This window comes from Patagioenas fasciata, chromosome 16 (genome assembly GCF_037038585.1).
Source record: "Patagioenas fasciata isolate bPatFas1 chromosome 16, bPatFas1.hap1, whole genome shotgun sequence".
Taxonomy (NCBI): Eukaryota; Metazoa; Chordata; class Aves; order Columbiformes; family Columbidae; genus Patagioenas; species Patagioenas fasciata.
In genome coordinates, this window is record NC_092535.1 from 4,795,844 (window position 1) to 4,811,234 (window position 15,391).

Consider the following 15,391-nt stretch of genomic DNA (forward strand, 5'->3'; position numbering starts at 1 on the left):
TTGTGTGGTTTTATTGCTGTAAACCAAAATCTCAGCTAAAGGCTGGTGTGCCCAGCTGTATGATATCTTCCACATGGTTGTACCTGAGACCTGGCTCATGGCTCCGTAGCCATTGTCCACAACCTGCTTTCCTCCTTGTGACGCTACAGTGAGGACTTTTCCTGGGCTGTGAATGCACTGCCACCTCCTGAGCCTTTCACCCCTTCTTTCTCTCTCTGCTTCACCTCCTCTACTATTCTACATGTAAAGCCATGACCCCTGTAACAGCGAGGAGGTGCAGGGCTGGCTGCATCCCTCGCCCTGCCATGCCCTATCCTTTGGGCTCGGCCAAGGGAGGATGCACCCAGGTCCCACCTGTGGGGGTGAACCAGAAGGGGAATATTCAGGGTATTTCTGTTAACCTGTAGCCAGGAGAGAGCTGCCAAGCAGGCCACGCTGAAACCTGAAGCAGCTGTTTTTCCTGAGACTCAGCGCTTGGCAGGGAGAGCAGACAGACAAGCGGCAGAGCTGGGAGGGATGTGAGTGCCCCGAGGGGCTGCCCAGGGAAGGTGCTTGGGGAAGGTGTGTTGGCTTACCTGTTTGGGGATTCATCTCCACGTTCTTCTTGTCCGAGGGGAGCTGAGAGAAGGCTGGGGTCATTGCTGGCCCTTCTGTCTTTATGTGTGACTCTTCGCTTGGTCACCCTCCTTGCACCGTGTACTGAGCATCTCCTTCAGCAGAGACAAACAACGGGCTGGCTTACCCCTTGCGTTGCTCTAAACAGGCAGGAGATGGTCCGAGTGTCCCTCTTGGTTTGGCCACCGCAGCTTTTGGCTGAGCCAGCCCGGCCAGCAGTGCTGGCCCTGCCTGGACCTTTTTTCCTTTATAGCTCAGCGTTATCTCAAGGTCTCTGGTGCTGCAGCCGGTGCTGTGTTTGCCTTGACTTGCAGCACCTGCCTGCCAGCCGGTCACTTCCCACCCATCTCCCTCCCACTCCTGGCTGGTGGCTTGGGACTCTGGGGGGTGCAGGAGTCCTCGGGGTGGGGGGAACCCCCAAGGGACTGCAAATCAGTCCCAGTGCTGCCAGCCCCAGGGGAGTGAGGAGAGCAGGTAACAGGGGAAGTTGTCCAGTGTGGGATGGTGGGAGAGATACACAGGGGCATCTGTCCCATCACCTTTGCTTCCCTATCCCCATTTCTTTACTGCTGGGGCAGGGCTGGGTGTCACACTGAATTAGGGACCAGAGCACTGTCCCATCCAGGGTCTGTACTGCCAGGACTGGTGCTGGACACAAGGCTGAGCTGTGCCCTGCCCTGCACACGCAGCATCAGCCACTCAGCTGTGGGAAGTGCCAAGACTTCATCCGAAGCTCAGATGCTGTTAAAAATAGATCAGTCATGAACTGGTTTCCTCCTCCTTGGTTCCTGGCCCAAGAGCTCATTCCTCTCTCCGGGCTGGCTTTGAAGCTCTCTGGATGCCGCGAGACGAAGGCTGCGTGCCAGCCTACCATTGCAGGGAGGCTTGGAGAGCTGAGAGCTGCATAAATGTTATAGGTGGCATAGCTGTCCCCAAAATATTTAGTGATTAGTGAGTGCTTTCTCCCAAAAAAAGGCATCACTGGAAAAAGAATTTGCTAAATAAATGGGGAGACAAAGCTTGGATAGGAGGGGCTGTTTGCTCCTTGATGGTGTTCCTGGGAGGGGGCACAGGCACCCGAGTGGTCCCGGCCACAAACCAAAGCTCGCCTCAGCCCCACGGCTTCCTAGAAAGTGGCTGTAGGGCTGCAGCCTCCTTGCAGCCTGGTACCATCCCACCAGCCCCACCGCCGGCTCCATGGCAGCTCCTGACACCCGCTGCGGAGCTGCGTGTCCCAGGTGCCTGGGCTGCTCATGCACCCCATGAAAAGGCCGTGTCTCTCACTTTGAGGCTGGTATTCTGGATCCCAGTTTCCTCTTGTAGCCCTTTTCTGTCCTTCTGCTTCTTCAATATAATTTTTCAGGTGCAAACTCTGAGTCTGGAGACAATCTTAAGATGCAGCTGTGAAACCTAGTATCAGCATCGCTGCTATCAAGTACATGAGGTTCAGGGCTGCACGTGACCACTGAGTAATTAAGTGGCAGCCCTAGTGATGAATTACAGCTGAGACCTCCTGGGGCTAAATAAATATCGGCTGATAACTGCTGATAAAATGAATTTCCGTGTGCTTTTTTTAAAAGCACCCTTCTAGTATCTGTGCCCGATTGCGGCGCTGCATGTCTCCTGGGGGAAGCCACATTAACTGTGGAATTTCCCACCCCCAGCACCTTGGGTTTCCAACCAGAGCTGGAATGAAAATAAACCAAATAAATCCATGTCCCTGCAGAAGTCATGTAGGGAAAGGCAATGCAATGCGGAGGTGGGTGGGGAGGGAGACAAGTGACAATCTGAGGTTTTGGATAACCGGTCTAAATACCTTTTCCTCTAACTATCCTGCCTTGAACACATGAAAAAGCTGTGGAGAGGGGTGCAGAACATCCCTTGGAAAAGCCAGCAGGAATGGGAGAGCTGCGAGGCACTGGTGACAGAGTGGTGGGGTCCCCCAGGGTGACATGAAGGACCGCAGCGGGCTGGTGCTGCTTCACCCAGCACCTGCCCAGAGGAATGGGTGTAATCCCATCTGCGCGGGTACTGCGGAACCCTGTGCCTGCAGAGGCTTCAGCTCTCCGAAGGCACTTTGGAAAAAGGCAGAAAATAGGTTTATGGAGCTTCTTGGGAAAATGATCTTTGCCAGGGACTCTAATAGACTTGTGAGCCACACTTGTCTGTGCTGGCGTTTCATCTGGAGGCTTCTCTTCCCGAGGGGAGGGAGCGTCAGGAGGGCCCGTGCTCCATGGCCCCGGGTGCAGCTTTCCCACTCTTGGGCTGGCTGTGGAGAGCAGCTGCACCGCCAGAGAAAAAGCATTTGGCTGAACATCCCATCCGCCTGGTTTGCAAGTGAAAATAAGGCTTGTCCCACGGCCAGCTCCACCCAGAGCAGAAAATCAGACCCTTTGGCAGATCATTGCTACTGTAATGAAATTTAGCTGTGCTGAGACTGCCAGTCCTCGAATGGGAAAAGTCCCTCGTGGGTTCAGAGAATTTTGGGGATGGATCTGTCAAAACTGCTGCTGCTTGAGGTTTTTGGTGCTGCCTGGGGACAGCCACTGCAGGTGAATGTCACGCCGTGGCTCAGCCCACTCTCAGCACTGATTGCACATCATCTTCTCTCTGCAGCAATTCCCCCCAGCCCTGGAATCATGTGGTCTTGCAGAATCATGATGAAGCTCCTGCCTGTTGCCCCTCTCCTCCTGCTTCTCCTGATGACGCTGGAAGCCAGACCAAAACCCGCAGGTGAGCCCCAGCCAGTGGGAATTGGCACAGGAGAGAGAAGCAAGAGCATTGGGGTGATGAAGCCCTCAGGGGACAGCTTTCTGCGTAGAGGTAGGGAGAACTGATGCTGCTTCTTTGGAGGCATCCCCAGGAGGATGGAGGATCCCCCCAGGAGTGGAACCCAAACTCCCCGGCGCTGCCCAGGGGAGCAGGAGCCCAAGCCTGGTGCCACTTACTCTGGGCACATCCTCAGCCTTGACACAGCCCAGCTCAGGGGTTGTCACCCTCCTGCCCATGGGCTTCAACCTTGGCAGGAGGCACAGGTGTGAGGGGAACCCCCTCCCTGTGCATCTCTGCTGATAGGGGGACAAAGCAAACCCAGGGGCACCAGCCTCTCTCCTCCCAGGGCAGAGTTTAAAAACAGTGAAGGCGCCGAATGGAGAAAGGACCCAAGTATGTCTTGGAGATGTTTGCAGCAGCTGAGATGACAGTTCAGGTCTGGGCATCATCCCAGGGGACTCAAAGTGTTTGCTTATCCTTAGGGCCAAATTCTCCCAGGCTTGGTTCTGCAGAAGCCAAGCAAAATATATTCATTGGCATTTAACTTGCTAAACATTCTCCCGGTTTGCACTGGAAGTAGCACCCATATGTCCAAGAGAGGCTCCTTGGCTCGATCCCCTCTGTGTGCATGCCCTTAGCTGTGCATTTCACTGTCTCATTGTATTTCCTTAAAAAAAACCCAAGCAACAAACACAAACAAACAAACAAAAAAACCCGAACAACAAAGGAAGCCCTGGTTTTAGGCGGAAACTGGCAAAATGCAGTAAAAACCAGGGGAGGCTGGAGCTGCAAGGGGAACAGAAGAATGAGCAGCATTTTCCTGTGTGGCAGCAGAGCCCATGTGGTGCAGAGGTCTGGAGCAGGACCTGCAGCTTGCAGAGGACAGCGTGGAGCACAGGATTGTTTTACACTTTGATGCTCTGATTTGCTGCAGAGATAAAGACACTGCTGCCTAAACCCATGCCTAAGCCTTGCCAGAGTAGATGCCGACAGCCAGAGAGGTGTTTCTGCAGTCCCTGGGGCTGTTTGCTGTGGAAATACAGGGAGCAGGAGCTGGGTCTGGCTGCAGGGACAGTGCTGGGGAGGAAGGGACATTGCCATTCCCCACAGCCCCATGGCCAAGGCACATCTCCCTCACTCTGCCAGCACCCTCCATGTGTTTGCATGGCAGTGGGAAGGTGCTGGTCTGTGGGGGCTGCCCAGACCTGTCCTCTCCATCCCCCACTGAGCACCCCTCAAGCCACACAGCAGGGATGTCTCTGCTCCCAGCTCTGTTTATTACAGGTGGTCACGAGACTGAGCCATCTCTTTGTGCCCTTCCAGCCCTGAAGTGCCGGACGGGTCCCATGGACATCGTGTTTGTGATCGACAGCTCCCGCAGTGTGCGGCCGTTCGAGTTCGAGACCATGCGGCAGTTCATGATGGACATCATTGGCAGCCTAGACGTGGGCCCCAACGCCACACGAGTGGGGGTGATCCAGTACTCCAGCCAGGTGCAAAACATCTTCTCCCTCAAGACCTTCTTCACACGAGCAGACATGGAGAAGGCCATCAACAGCATCGTCCCGCTGGCCCAGGGCACCATGACGGGGCTGGCCATCCAATATGCCATGAACGTGGCCTTCACCACGCAGGAGGGCGCACGGCCTCTGCACAAGAAGATTCCCCGCATCGCCATCATCGTGACAGATGGACGACCCCAGGACCGTGTCACCGAGGTGGCCACCCAAGCCCGGAATGCTGGCATTGAGATCTATGCCGTGGGCATCCAGCGGGCAGACATGAACTCTCTGCGGGCCATGGCCTCGCCGCCGCTGGAGGAGCACGTCTTCCTGGTGGAGTCCTTCGAGCTCATCCAGCAGTTCGGGAAGCAGTTCCAGGACAAGCTCTGTGGTGGGTGAGAGCTGTGGCTGCGGGGTGTGAGGGTGGCCCTGGTGCCAGCTTCTCACCTGGGTTAGAAGATGACCTTCAGAGGGGTGTTTGGGGTGGCTGCCCTCTCTAGGAGCAGCATGGACAGGGAAGAAGCCTCCCCAATGAGGTACTGGGACAGGTGGCCTTTCCTCTTGCTCACCTTTCCTGGGGTGAGTTAAGGAACGCTTTGAAAGCATTGAAAGCCAGCACTTTTCTCCTGCTGTGCCTGGTAGCTCTGCCCCAAGCCAGGGCATCGTGGCAGCAGTGATGGACATATTAGAGAGTAGGAAATGTGGAGCTCGTTTCCCTGGGTGTGACAGGGATGGGTGACATGTCCCAGAACCCTGTGTACCTTTTGATGTGGCTCTAGCAGGGTCTCCCTCCTATGCAGACACGTGCATGGCATCTGCTGTATGCACATTTGTTTGATAAACCCCTGGCTGTGTGGTTTTGCTCTGGAGCTTCTGGCCGGTGTTGGCTGGGAGCTGGTGGGTGGCTCGCACTGTGGCCATACTGGTGTGGGTCAGGAGCTCACAGGCTGGGACCTGTCTGTCCCCTGCCATGCTGGGAGGCTTTGCTGGTGACCTGGCACTGCAGCGGGCTGGCACAACCTTGCTGACATGCTTCAGCATCTGTTGAAGGGCAGAAGGCAGCTGGCAGCATCTGTCAGGCAGCATTTCCCAGCCAGGGACACATGAGTGCTCTGTGTCAGTGCCATGGGGAGTCCCTGCTTGCTGGGGGTCAGGGGCTGACCAGATATTGTCCCCCAGGACCCTGATATTTTCCTGCACTTTATGCCTTTGCTTACAAAGTCCTGCCCGTCACCTGCCTACCCTTGTGCCTGCTTCCTAACAGGGCCCATTGTGATAGGACAAGGGATGATGGTTTTAAACTAGAAGAGGAGAGAATCAGGCTAAACATGAGAAAGAAATTGTTTTACACTGAGGGTGGCAAGACCCTGGCCCAGGTTGCCCAGAGAGGTGGTGGATGAACCATCCCTGGAGACATCCCAGGCCAGGCTGGATGGGGCTCTGAGCAACCTGAGCTGGTGAAGATGTCCCTGCCCATGGCAGGAGTTGGACTGGATGGGCTTAGCAGGTCCTTACAACCCAAACTATTCTGTGATTCCCAGCCAGCTCTGCAGGCTCCTGGCTGCATGGACACGCAGACCTGGCTCCTTCAGCACGTTCTGGCTGATCTCAAGCTTTTGCTTACTCAGCTTAAGCTATCGACAGTGTCAATTAATATTGAGTGTTGATTTAGTGCTCTGGTAGATCTGAAAGCCGAGGCGGTTCAGGAACCTGCCTCACATGGTATTCGTGTCTGTGTGCTGGAAATCAGCAGGTGAGCGCTGGGGCTGGAGGAACTGGGGCTGTGCGGGTCACCCTGGTGGCTTCAGCTGCAGGGACAGGGTGTGTGCTGGAGCTGGGATTCCCCCGTATCTGGCCTGTCCTTGAGCCTCTCTGATGACCTTTCTGTCTTGCAGGGGTGGACATGTGCATGGAGCGGGACCACGGCTGCCAGCACAGCTGCATCAGCACCCCTGGCTCCTTCTACTGCGAATGCAACCCAGGCTACAGGCTCAACGTGGATGGAAGAACCTGTTCCCGTAAAAACTCTTTTATTATCCTAGCTCTTGTAGAGGACTTGTAGTGACAGGTCTAATGAAAGGCAGCTGAGAAGCAGCAGAGGACCCTGCAAGGCCAGCAGCAGCCTGGGTGCTCTGTGCCTGCAGCCTCTGGGCCTGTAATGGCTGTGGGTGGTGCTCAGCATTGCTAAATCTTGGTCACCTCTCTGCCATGGGACACTTGTGGCTCATGTGAACACAGTGGGCTGCCTGTCACCAGGGGAAGCTGTGGGGCAGTGGGTACAGGACGATGCATGTCCCAGCCACCAAAACGCACTGTGTTTTGGCTCTGTATTTTGAATACAAAGCTGTTATTAGTTTGTTCTGGCTACTGCCCCAGAACTTTTCTTTCTTGTCTCAGAATGCTGGGAGGTCCCTCACAGCCCCAGGGAGATGGGGACAGGAGGGTGATGGGTGTCCTGTTCCCCTGCAGCCATTGATGCGTGTGCAGATGGGAGACACGGCTGTCAGCACCACTGTGTCAGCGCTCGTGGGTCATACTCCTGCCGCTGCCGCGCGGGTTACTACCTCAACCAGGACAAGAGGAGCTGCACGAGTAAGTGTCCCTCTCCTTTCCTCTCCATTCATTTGCTTCTCACTCCCTCCCTCCTCCTCCTGTCTCTCCCTTTCTGCCCACCCCTCTCCTTCTCTCACCAGTGATCGATTACTGCAGCTTCGGGAACCACAGCTGCCAGCACGAGTGTGTGAGCATCCCCAGCGGGCACTACTGCCGCTGCCGCAGCGGCTTCACCCTGCAACCCGACGGCAGGTCCTGCAGGGGTACGTCCCAGCATGACATTGTGGCCAGTTTCTCTATGTCCTGCTTGGTCCCCAGGGGAAGGGCTGTGGGGTGGGGATAACCCTGTGCCCTTGGCTTGTCTTCCAGCCACTGACCTCTGCAATGGGGTGGATCACGGCTGCGAGTTCAAGTGTGTGAGCACGGAGGGTTCTTACCACTGCGTGTGCCCTGATGGCCAGCAGCTCCAGGCTGATGGCAAGGCATGCAGCAGTGAGTACCGGGACATGGCTCTTGGCATCCTCCTCATCTGGGCTCTGGTCTTACCTGATACTAAGCTGGGAGTCTAAGGGTGGCTTTGAGCTGGGTTGGAGGGCAGAGAGCCAGATGGGCTTGGGGGAGCACCTCAGCTGCTGCAGGGATGGGTGCCGGTGTGTGTTCTCAGAAGAAGCAACAGGAGCTTTGAGGAAAGGTTCAGGAAGAGGAAGACCTAGGGGGGATTTTCAGGGGACCCTGGGGTGGCAGTGGAGATTTTTGGGCTGAGATTTCTGGGCACGCTTTGCTCCGCTTCCCCGCCTCACCCTGACTGCAGGGGGTCCAGGGGGCCCATGTGGTGTCCTAAAGCCCAGCAACCATGCTCCAGCCCTGGGAATCTTCACCCCAAGGCTGACCCTGGCCAGGCTGGTCCCTTCTCACCTTTCCTTTGTGCCCACAGAGTGTGGGTCTGGACACGTTGACCTGGTGATGGTGATCGATGGCTCCAAGAGCGTCCGACCCCAAAACTTTGAGCTGGTGAAGCAGTTTGTGAACCGCATTGTGGACCTGCTGGACGTGTCCCCCCACGGCACGCGCGTGGGGCTGGTGCAGTACTCCAGCCGCGTCCACACTGAGTTCCCCCTCAACAAGTACCACAGCGCGGACGAGATCAAGAAGGCGGTGATGGAGGTGGAGTACATGGAGAAAGGGACCATGACTGGCCTTGCCCTCAAGCACATGGTGGAGCACAGCTTCTCTGAGCTGGAAGGTGCCAGGCCTCTCTCCCATAATGTCCCCAGAATTGGGCTTGTCTTCACAGATGGGCGCTCTCAAGATGACATCTCCGAATGGGCCAGGAGAGCAAAGGAGTCAGGTAGGGGGGCCAGAGAACCCAAATTGCAGTGCTTTGGGCATCCCAGGATGGTTCCTCAGGGTGACTGGCTCTGGGACAGGCTGCATCATCCAACCTTGGGGTGCTCCATCGCCCAGGTCTGCAGGACAGATGTGCCCCTGCTGTGGTCACAGGGGGCTGGGAGCAGCAGCCTTTGTGCAGCAGCCTGCACCATGGCAGTGCTGCTGTGCTCCTGCCTGTCCTTCCCAAATTCCTGCTGTGCATTTGGGAAGCCCAGGGGGAATTCTGCATCCTCAGCTTCGCTTCCTCTGGTATCGGGGCTGTTTGATGTGGGGTGGCTGGTGCAGTGCTCAGGATCCATCTTTGCCACACAGGGATTGTCATGTTTGCCGTGGGTGTTGGTAAGGCCGTGGAAGAGGAGCTGAGAGCAATTGCCTCCGAACCGGTGGAGCAGCACTTCTCCTACTCGGCGGACTTCACCACCATGACCCACCTCGTGGAGAACTTCAAGCTGAACATCTGTCCAGGTGGGTGCCCCTGGCCACAGCGGGGGGCTCAGATTTGATCCAGGGGAACCCTGCTCTCCCTGCAGAGCTGGGGGGGTGGTTTGTATGTCTGTCACCCTGTGTCACATAGCCCATGGTTGAGCTGGCCTGCTGTCAGCCTAGGCTGTCTCTGGATCTCACCAGGCTGTTGTGGATATAGAGGTGGTTATCAGGGAGGGATTTGGAACAAGAGAAGGTGGAGTTGGGGGGTTTAATGCAAAAGTGGGGTTTATGTGGCCATCCCAGTGCCGTACATGGGCAGAGGCTGGGGTCACACCGTGCCTGAAGGAATGCTGCCCCAGCTCCAAGGGTGGCCCATCTCCTCCAGATCTGTGCTTCTGCCGCTGGGTGCAGGAAGACCACGCTGGGTTATTGTGAGGGTCTCCCTGCCCCGCGACAGGCTGGGGCTCCCCAGAGCTCTTGAAAACCCCAGGGGCTCCCATGGGGCTGCACATGTGAGGTCAGCATCTCCCCTGCCACCCCAGCTTGAAGGAGAACCAAAGCTCCACACTGGCTGTCCTCAGCACGCTGTGACCCCATGTGCAGCAGCTCTGCGGGATGCCTGGCGGGATGCCTGGCAGCCAGCCTGCGGGGCTAGCAGGGATGGAGCCTGGCAAAAAGGAGTGAGGCTGCAAGAAGAGGGGGAAAATGGGATGAAAGCCCCAGTGGGTGGCATTAGGAGGAGGGGAAGAACCAGGCACCGCGTGGCTGTGCTGCTCACTGTCCCCAAACCCCCGGTTGCAGAGGAGAGCAAAGGCGAGACGGAGATCCGCAGCCCGTGTGAGTGCGAGGCGCTGGTGCAGTTCCAGACGAACACTGTGGCCATCCTGCAGAGCCTGACCGAGAAAAATATCCTTTGGGTGATACCTGGGCTTGCCAGGGTGCAGGGCAGCCTGGGGACAGACTGCACACAGGGAAGGGAGGGAAGGGTAAAAGGGAATGGGGAAAATTTTAGGCTCCTTCAAGGGTGAGAAACCCTTTGCCCACCAGACCGTCTCGCTCACAGTTTCCTTAGCATGTTTACTTGCTCAGATGACAGCCAGACTCGAAGATTTGGAGAAGCAGATTGCCAAAAAGAAGTGATCCTTGCAGAGGGCCGCAGCACTCAGATGGGACACGGGGTCGTACAGTAGCTGCGTGGCATTGTTATTGCTAGGTTATTGTAAAGCATCAGTGTTTGTTCTTGTATCGCAAAATCCCAAGAGGGATGTGGCGTGTATTTAAAAAAAAAAAAAAAAAATCCTAAAAAAAACCCCGAAAACCAACAAAACTAAAAGAACTTGAGCAAAAACCCCTGCTGCAAAGCCGAGGGGTTCGGCCATCACTGTTGCCTCGTTCCTCTGAACTGGCTGGTCTGGGTGAGGTGGACACCTGTGTGGGCAGGCTGGGCTTTGGAGGAGGCGGTGCGACACCCGGCCTTTTCCCAAAGTGGCTGGATTGAACCGGCCCCCATGCAGCCCCCCCAGCGCCCAGCAAGCTGCTTTGCAAGAGAAAACAACATCCTGAGAGCTTCTGCCGTCTCAGTATCTGCTGCCAAGCAGTGGGGCAGGGAGAGCCGGTGCCATGGGCAGAGCACAGCGCTGTCTGTCCCGGGCATGGTGCCTGGGTGTGCAGAAAGCGGGCGTCAGGAATGGGCAGATCTCCTTGCCCTTGTTTTGGCAGAATTGTTTCAAAATTGGTCATTATCTTGTTTGGTCTTTTATCACATAGCAAAATGGTACTAATTCATTCTATAAATATCTATGTGTGTGTATATATATATATATATATAAAAAATATTTTGAGAGCAGGGTAGTGCTATTTTTAAACACTTCTTTTATATATATAGAAAATTCTATCCTGACAATAAACACCCTGAAGATTTGTATGACGCATCTCTCTGCTTTTGGCTGGGCTGTTGGGGGATCTCTGCCTCAGAAGAGGGGCCTCTGGCTTTTGCAAAGGCCCCTGTCCTTAGGCTCCAGGAATCCTTTGGGAAAACCCTTGTTCTGTGGGCAGCCCAGGATGCCACAGACCAGCTGGAGGAAGCCAGCATGCCCTGGGCACTTTGTCACCATCTCCAGTGTTTGCTGCGTAGTTTGTGCTTATCGGAGCACCAGGAGCTCTGTGCCTGCTTTATGGGGGTGCAAACGTGCCAAGCCAGGGGTGCAGGGCCACTTACACCCATGGGGGATGTGGCCCTGGTGTGGTGACACGTCTGCCAGGGGCGGGAGAGCCACCGGGCTGCGTGGCTGGCTGCATGGGGAGGGATGCTGAGGCAGTCAGGGACCCATCTCCTCCAGGTGCATGGTGCAGAGGTAGCTTTTGAATCATAGGAGCCCACCTTGATGCAGCCCCACACTTCGGGGGAAGGACATCACGTAGCCCTGTCTCCTGTGCACAGCCAGAGGCTGCTGGACAGGGACAATGACAGGTTTTTGGAGGGGTCTTTTATGTACCTACTTGGCTTGCTGGTCCCTTACCCAGGAGGTGACAGCGAGGTGGGACTGAGAGGAGCTGTTGCTTCTGAACTGGCAATTGGTGCAGGAGGGATTTGTGTGCCCTGGGGGGGGGTCATGGGGCCGTGCAGGGTGCTGAGCTCCCTGGGCTGCAGGGAGGAGGAGGAGGAGAAGGAGGAAGAGGGTGACAGCCCTGGGCTCACACCACAGCTCCTTTTCCCCCAGGGTGCTGTTAGTGCCTCCAGCTCCCACCTTGGCCAGTTTGCTTTGCAGATCCTGGCTGTTTCCACTGCCGTGAATATTCCTGAGGGGTTTGTAGGGCACTTTCAGGGGCGGCTGAAGGGGCCTCTCCTGCTGGTCTTCCTTCCAGGGGCATCCTAGGGTGTGTGAGCGTGGGATGTGGTGAGGTTTTGTGTACTTGAGGCTAGGATTTGGAGTTGAGGAGCAGGAGGCTGAAAGCAGGTCCTGGTTGGGGTTGTGGGACTTGCTGGGGCGGGAGGAGGAACAGGAAACCGCTCAGGTATTCACTTTATGAGGCAAGGAGTAGCTTTTTCCACATGCAATCAAAAGCAGTGGTTCCCCAGCTCAGCATACGGGTTTGATGGCTCGTGAACAGGGCTCTTGTCCTGGCTGTCGTGGACTGGGGCATTTGTAGCCTCATTATATCTGTTTACTGGGCTGGCAAATGAAGCACTGCTTGTTAGCTCTGTGCATGGCCCTCCTGGCAGCCCCATATCCCACCCATCACCCCCATATCCCACCCATCACCCCCATATCCCACCCATCATCCCCATATCCCATCCGTGCACACCCTCCGCTCCAAACCCCCCTCGTCTCTCTCATCTACTCCACAGCCCAGCAGACAGCCCTAAGGGGATTTAGGAAGGTGCTGCTGGTCACAAGCCACATCCAAGCCAGATCCTATTACTACAGAGCACAGGGACCAACAACTCACAGCGGTGTTCTGCAACCCCAAAACTGGCGGCTGGGACTTCCCTGCTTTGTATGCAGCACCCTAAAAATGCACAGTAACTGCAGGGAAAAAAATTATAATTAAAATGATAATAATTTAAAAAAGGAAAAAAGGAAGTGGTTAGCTGAGTTTGGGATTTAATTATAGGCTTGATTAGAGCAGATAACAGCACACCCTGAGGGCACAATTAAGCCTCAGTTGGCCCAGTGTAATTGTTGCAAATATTAAGGGAAGTTGTAGACAAAGTGGAGCTGGGCTAGTGGTGAGATGGAGAGGCTCGATGAGGGCAGCACGGTGGCCTGAGGGATGGCAAAGCATCGGTGGGGAGGTGTGAGAGGGGAAGGGGGGGCACAGGAAAGGGCAGCAGGAGCTGGGCATCCAGACTTTTGGGGAAGCATCCCCAGGACAGGCTGTGGGATTGCATCTGGGAGCAGGGCCAGGTCTGCATGGTAGTGCAGAGCCTCATTAATGGCGTTTCACTAGATGGCACCAGATACCAGCGCTAATGAGGGTGTGCTGGGGACACCCTGTTCTCCTGGGCGTCTGGAAGGGTGAGTGAAGAATCCTCATCCATGAGCTGGGAATGGGTGGATGGAGGGATGGAGCTCAGCATCAGGCTGAAAGCATTGCATCACCTGCTAGGGGACAAGGGCTGCTTGGCCCTTGAGTGCTTTGTGCACCCTGTTGAGGCTGGGACTTGGCCATGGTCAAGTCCTGAGCTGGGGGACTGGGGGCTGCTGGTCTCACTTCTTGCCATCATGGGGTGAAACAAACCAGAGAGCCCTGGCCTGGCTGGGAAAATGCAGCATCAGCCGGCAATATGCTTGGTGCTGCACAGCTCAGGCCTGGCTGCCTGGGGAGGAGGTTCACAAAGTGCTTTTCAGGGAGAAGAGTGCGAGCAGTGTGGGATGGGGACGGCTCTACAGGACCCTGGGGTGCTGGGTACCGCGCACACAGGGACTGCAGGCAGTCCTGTGCACAGAAATGCCATGATTTCGGTTATTCCATGGGAATTTGCAATAAAAGCAGATTTTAGACTTCATCTGTATGGACAAATCACTATCAAAAGTTATTCAGATGGATTTCCTTCCCCCCAGCTTCTCTGCAGCTGAATCAAGCATTGCTCCTTGGTGTTTTCTCCTCTCTTAGAGATGCTGCCCAAGCACCAGCTCAGCTGGATCCTGGCATCTGCTGGGAGCCCAGCACTGTCCCCTCTGGCCCCGGGAGTAGCTGGATGCCAACAGATTGCTTAAAAATTAATGCAATGCTTGTATTTCTCATTAAAAGTGCTAAATTGTTGGTGCATGGCCCAGAAGGCCTATTTGGATTGGCTAAAAGCTCTCCTGGTTATTAAATAAACTACTACACAAAGAGCTAAATGCAGCCTCAGAATAATTAGGGAAACTGGGCAACAATTAACAAATATCCAGTCAGTTAAGGTCCAGTTAATATGGCTCATCAAAACATGAGCAGGGAACTCTGAGCAGGAAAGGGCACAGTGGATGCCCACCATGCCCTGGAAGGAAAGTGGGGGCTCCGGAGGCTGGGGCAGGAGCAGGAGGTGTTTCCCAAAGAGTCCCTTCCCCTCCCGGGTAATTCCCAGCACTTGTTTCCAGCACAGCTCTGGTTTCTGCCAGCCTCAGAAATCCCAAGGAAAAGCTCCGGTAATGTGTTACACGAGGTGAGGAGCACATTGACCCATTGGTGGGAAATGGAGTAATTTCCCATTGCCCACGAGCACTTAAAACAGCTTTGCCCAGACGGGGGTACAATCTCCTTGGGAGGAGAGGAGCAGATGGAGTCAGTCTGAAGGTTGCTGAGATTTTTGCCATCTGAACAATGACCACAGCCCCTGATCCCTGCAGCCACCAAGAGCTGGGGCTCAGTCACGCTGTCCTTGTGCTGTACAGGGAATTTTGGCTCGTGACAGGGCTGTATGGAGCAAATGATCCTACCCTGGTGAGGCCAAACACTTTCTTCCAGTGCTGACCTGCTTCCAGCTGCCACCCAGAGAAGATGCTGGGGTTTGGGTCACCCCCACAGAGCTTGGGAAACACTCACCCTTGGCTAAGCCAAAGCTGCTTTCCCCACACCAGCTTATACCATTGGTTTGGCAGGAGCCAGGAGGGTTTGGGGCAAGTTTCATCTGAGAAAACCTCCGAGCACCATCCCTGGAAAGGCACAGGCAGCCCATGCTCTGGACCATTGCTGATGGGGATCATGCTGTAGGGTTTGGTTTGTGGGTCCACATGGAAGCAGGGTACTGAGGGAAACACACATAACAGACCCCCAGAAGGCAGCACGATGTGGTCACCACAACAGTATTGCCTGGAGAAGCGGTCCTGCCCAGGAGAGGAGAGAGCAACTCTACCACCTCCAGCCTGCTTGGGCAATGATGCCCTCGACCATCTCCCTTTAGCTTGTTTCTCAGCCCCAGATGTGGTTGCAAGGGACTGTTGTGCAATGGAATAACTGCTTTTTGAGCAACTGAACAATCCCATTTATATCTTGTGCAAAAAGCTTCCTGAAAACACCACGTAACGGCAGAGGAAAAATGTAAAAACGTCGGCAAGCACCCAGCCCAACTTCCCACCCCTTCCCCTGAGAAGGGTTTAAATGCCAGTGTTCCTCAGCTCTCCACGCTCTCACCTCTTGGGTCAGGGCAC

At 55.4% G+C, this 15,391-nt stretch overlaps 1 protein-coding gene across 1 annotated transcript in view; it reads left to right on the forward strand.

Moving 5' to 3' along the window:
* MATN4 (matrilin 4) overlaps positions 1 to 11,181 on the forward strand; it is an 18,100-nt gene extending 6,919 nt beyond the window's left edge. Inside the window, exons 2-11 of the mRNA XM_065849722.2 lie at positions 3,232 to 3,348; positions 4,711 to 5,280; positions 6,785 to 6,907; positions 7,359 to 7,481; positions 7,583 to 7,705; positions 7,812 to 7,934; positions 8,377 to 8,790; positions 9,144 to 9,296; positions 10,059 to 10,163; positions 10,339 to 11,181. Of these exons, the coding sequence (XP_065705794.1) occupies positions 3,255 to 3,348; positions 4,711 to 5,280; positions 6,785 to 6,907; positions 7,359 to 7,481; positions 7,583 to 7,705; positions 7,812 to 7,934; positions 8,377 to 8,790; positions 9,144 to 9,296; positions 10,059 to 10,163; positions 10,339 to 10,397 (1,887 nt within the window). The 5' untranslated portion in view covers positions 3,232 to 3,254 and the 3' untranslated portion in view covers positions 10,398 to 11,181. The remainder of the gene's footprint in view (positions 1 to 3,231; positions 3,349 to 4,710; positions 5,281 to 6,784; positions 6,908 to 7,358; positions 7,482 to 7,582; positions 7,706 to 7,811; positions 7,935 to 8,376; positions 8,791 to 9,143; positions 9,297 to 10,058; positions 10,164 to 10,338) is intronic.
* The last annotated feature ends 4,210 nt before the right edge of the window (positions 11,182 to 15,391 follow it).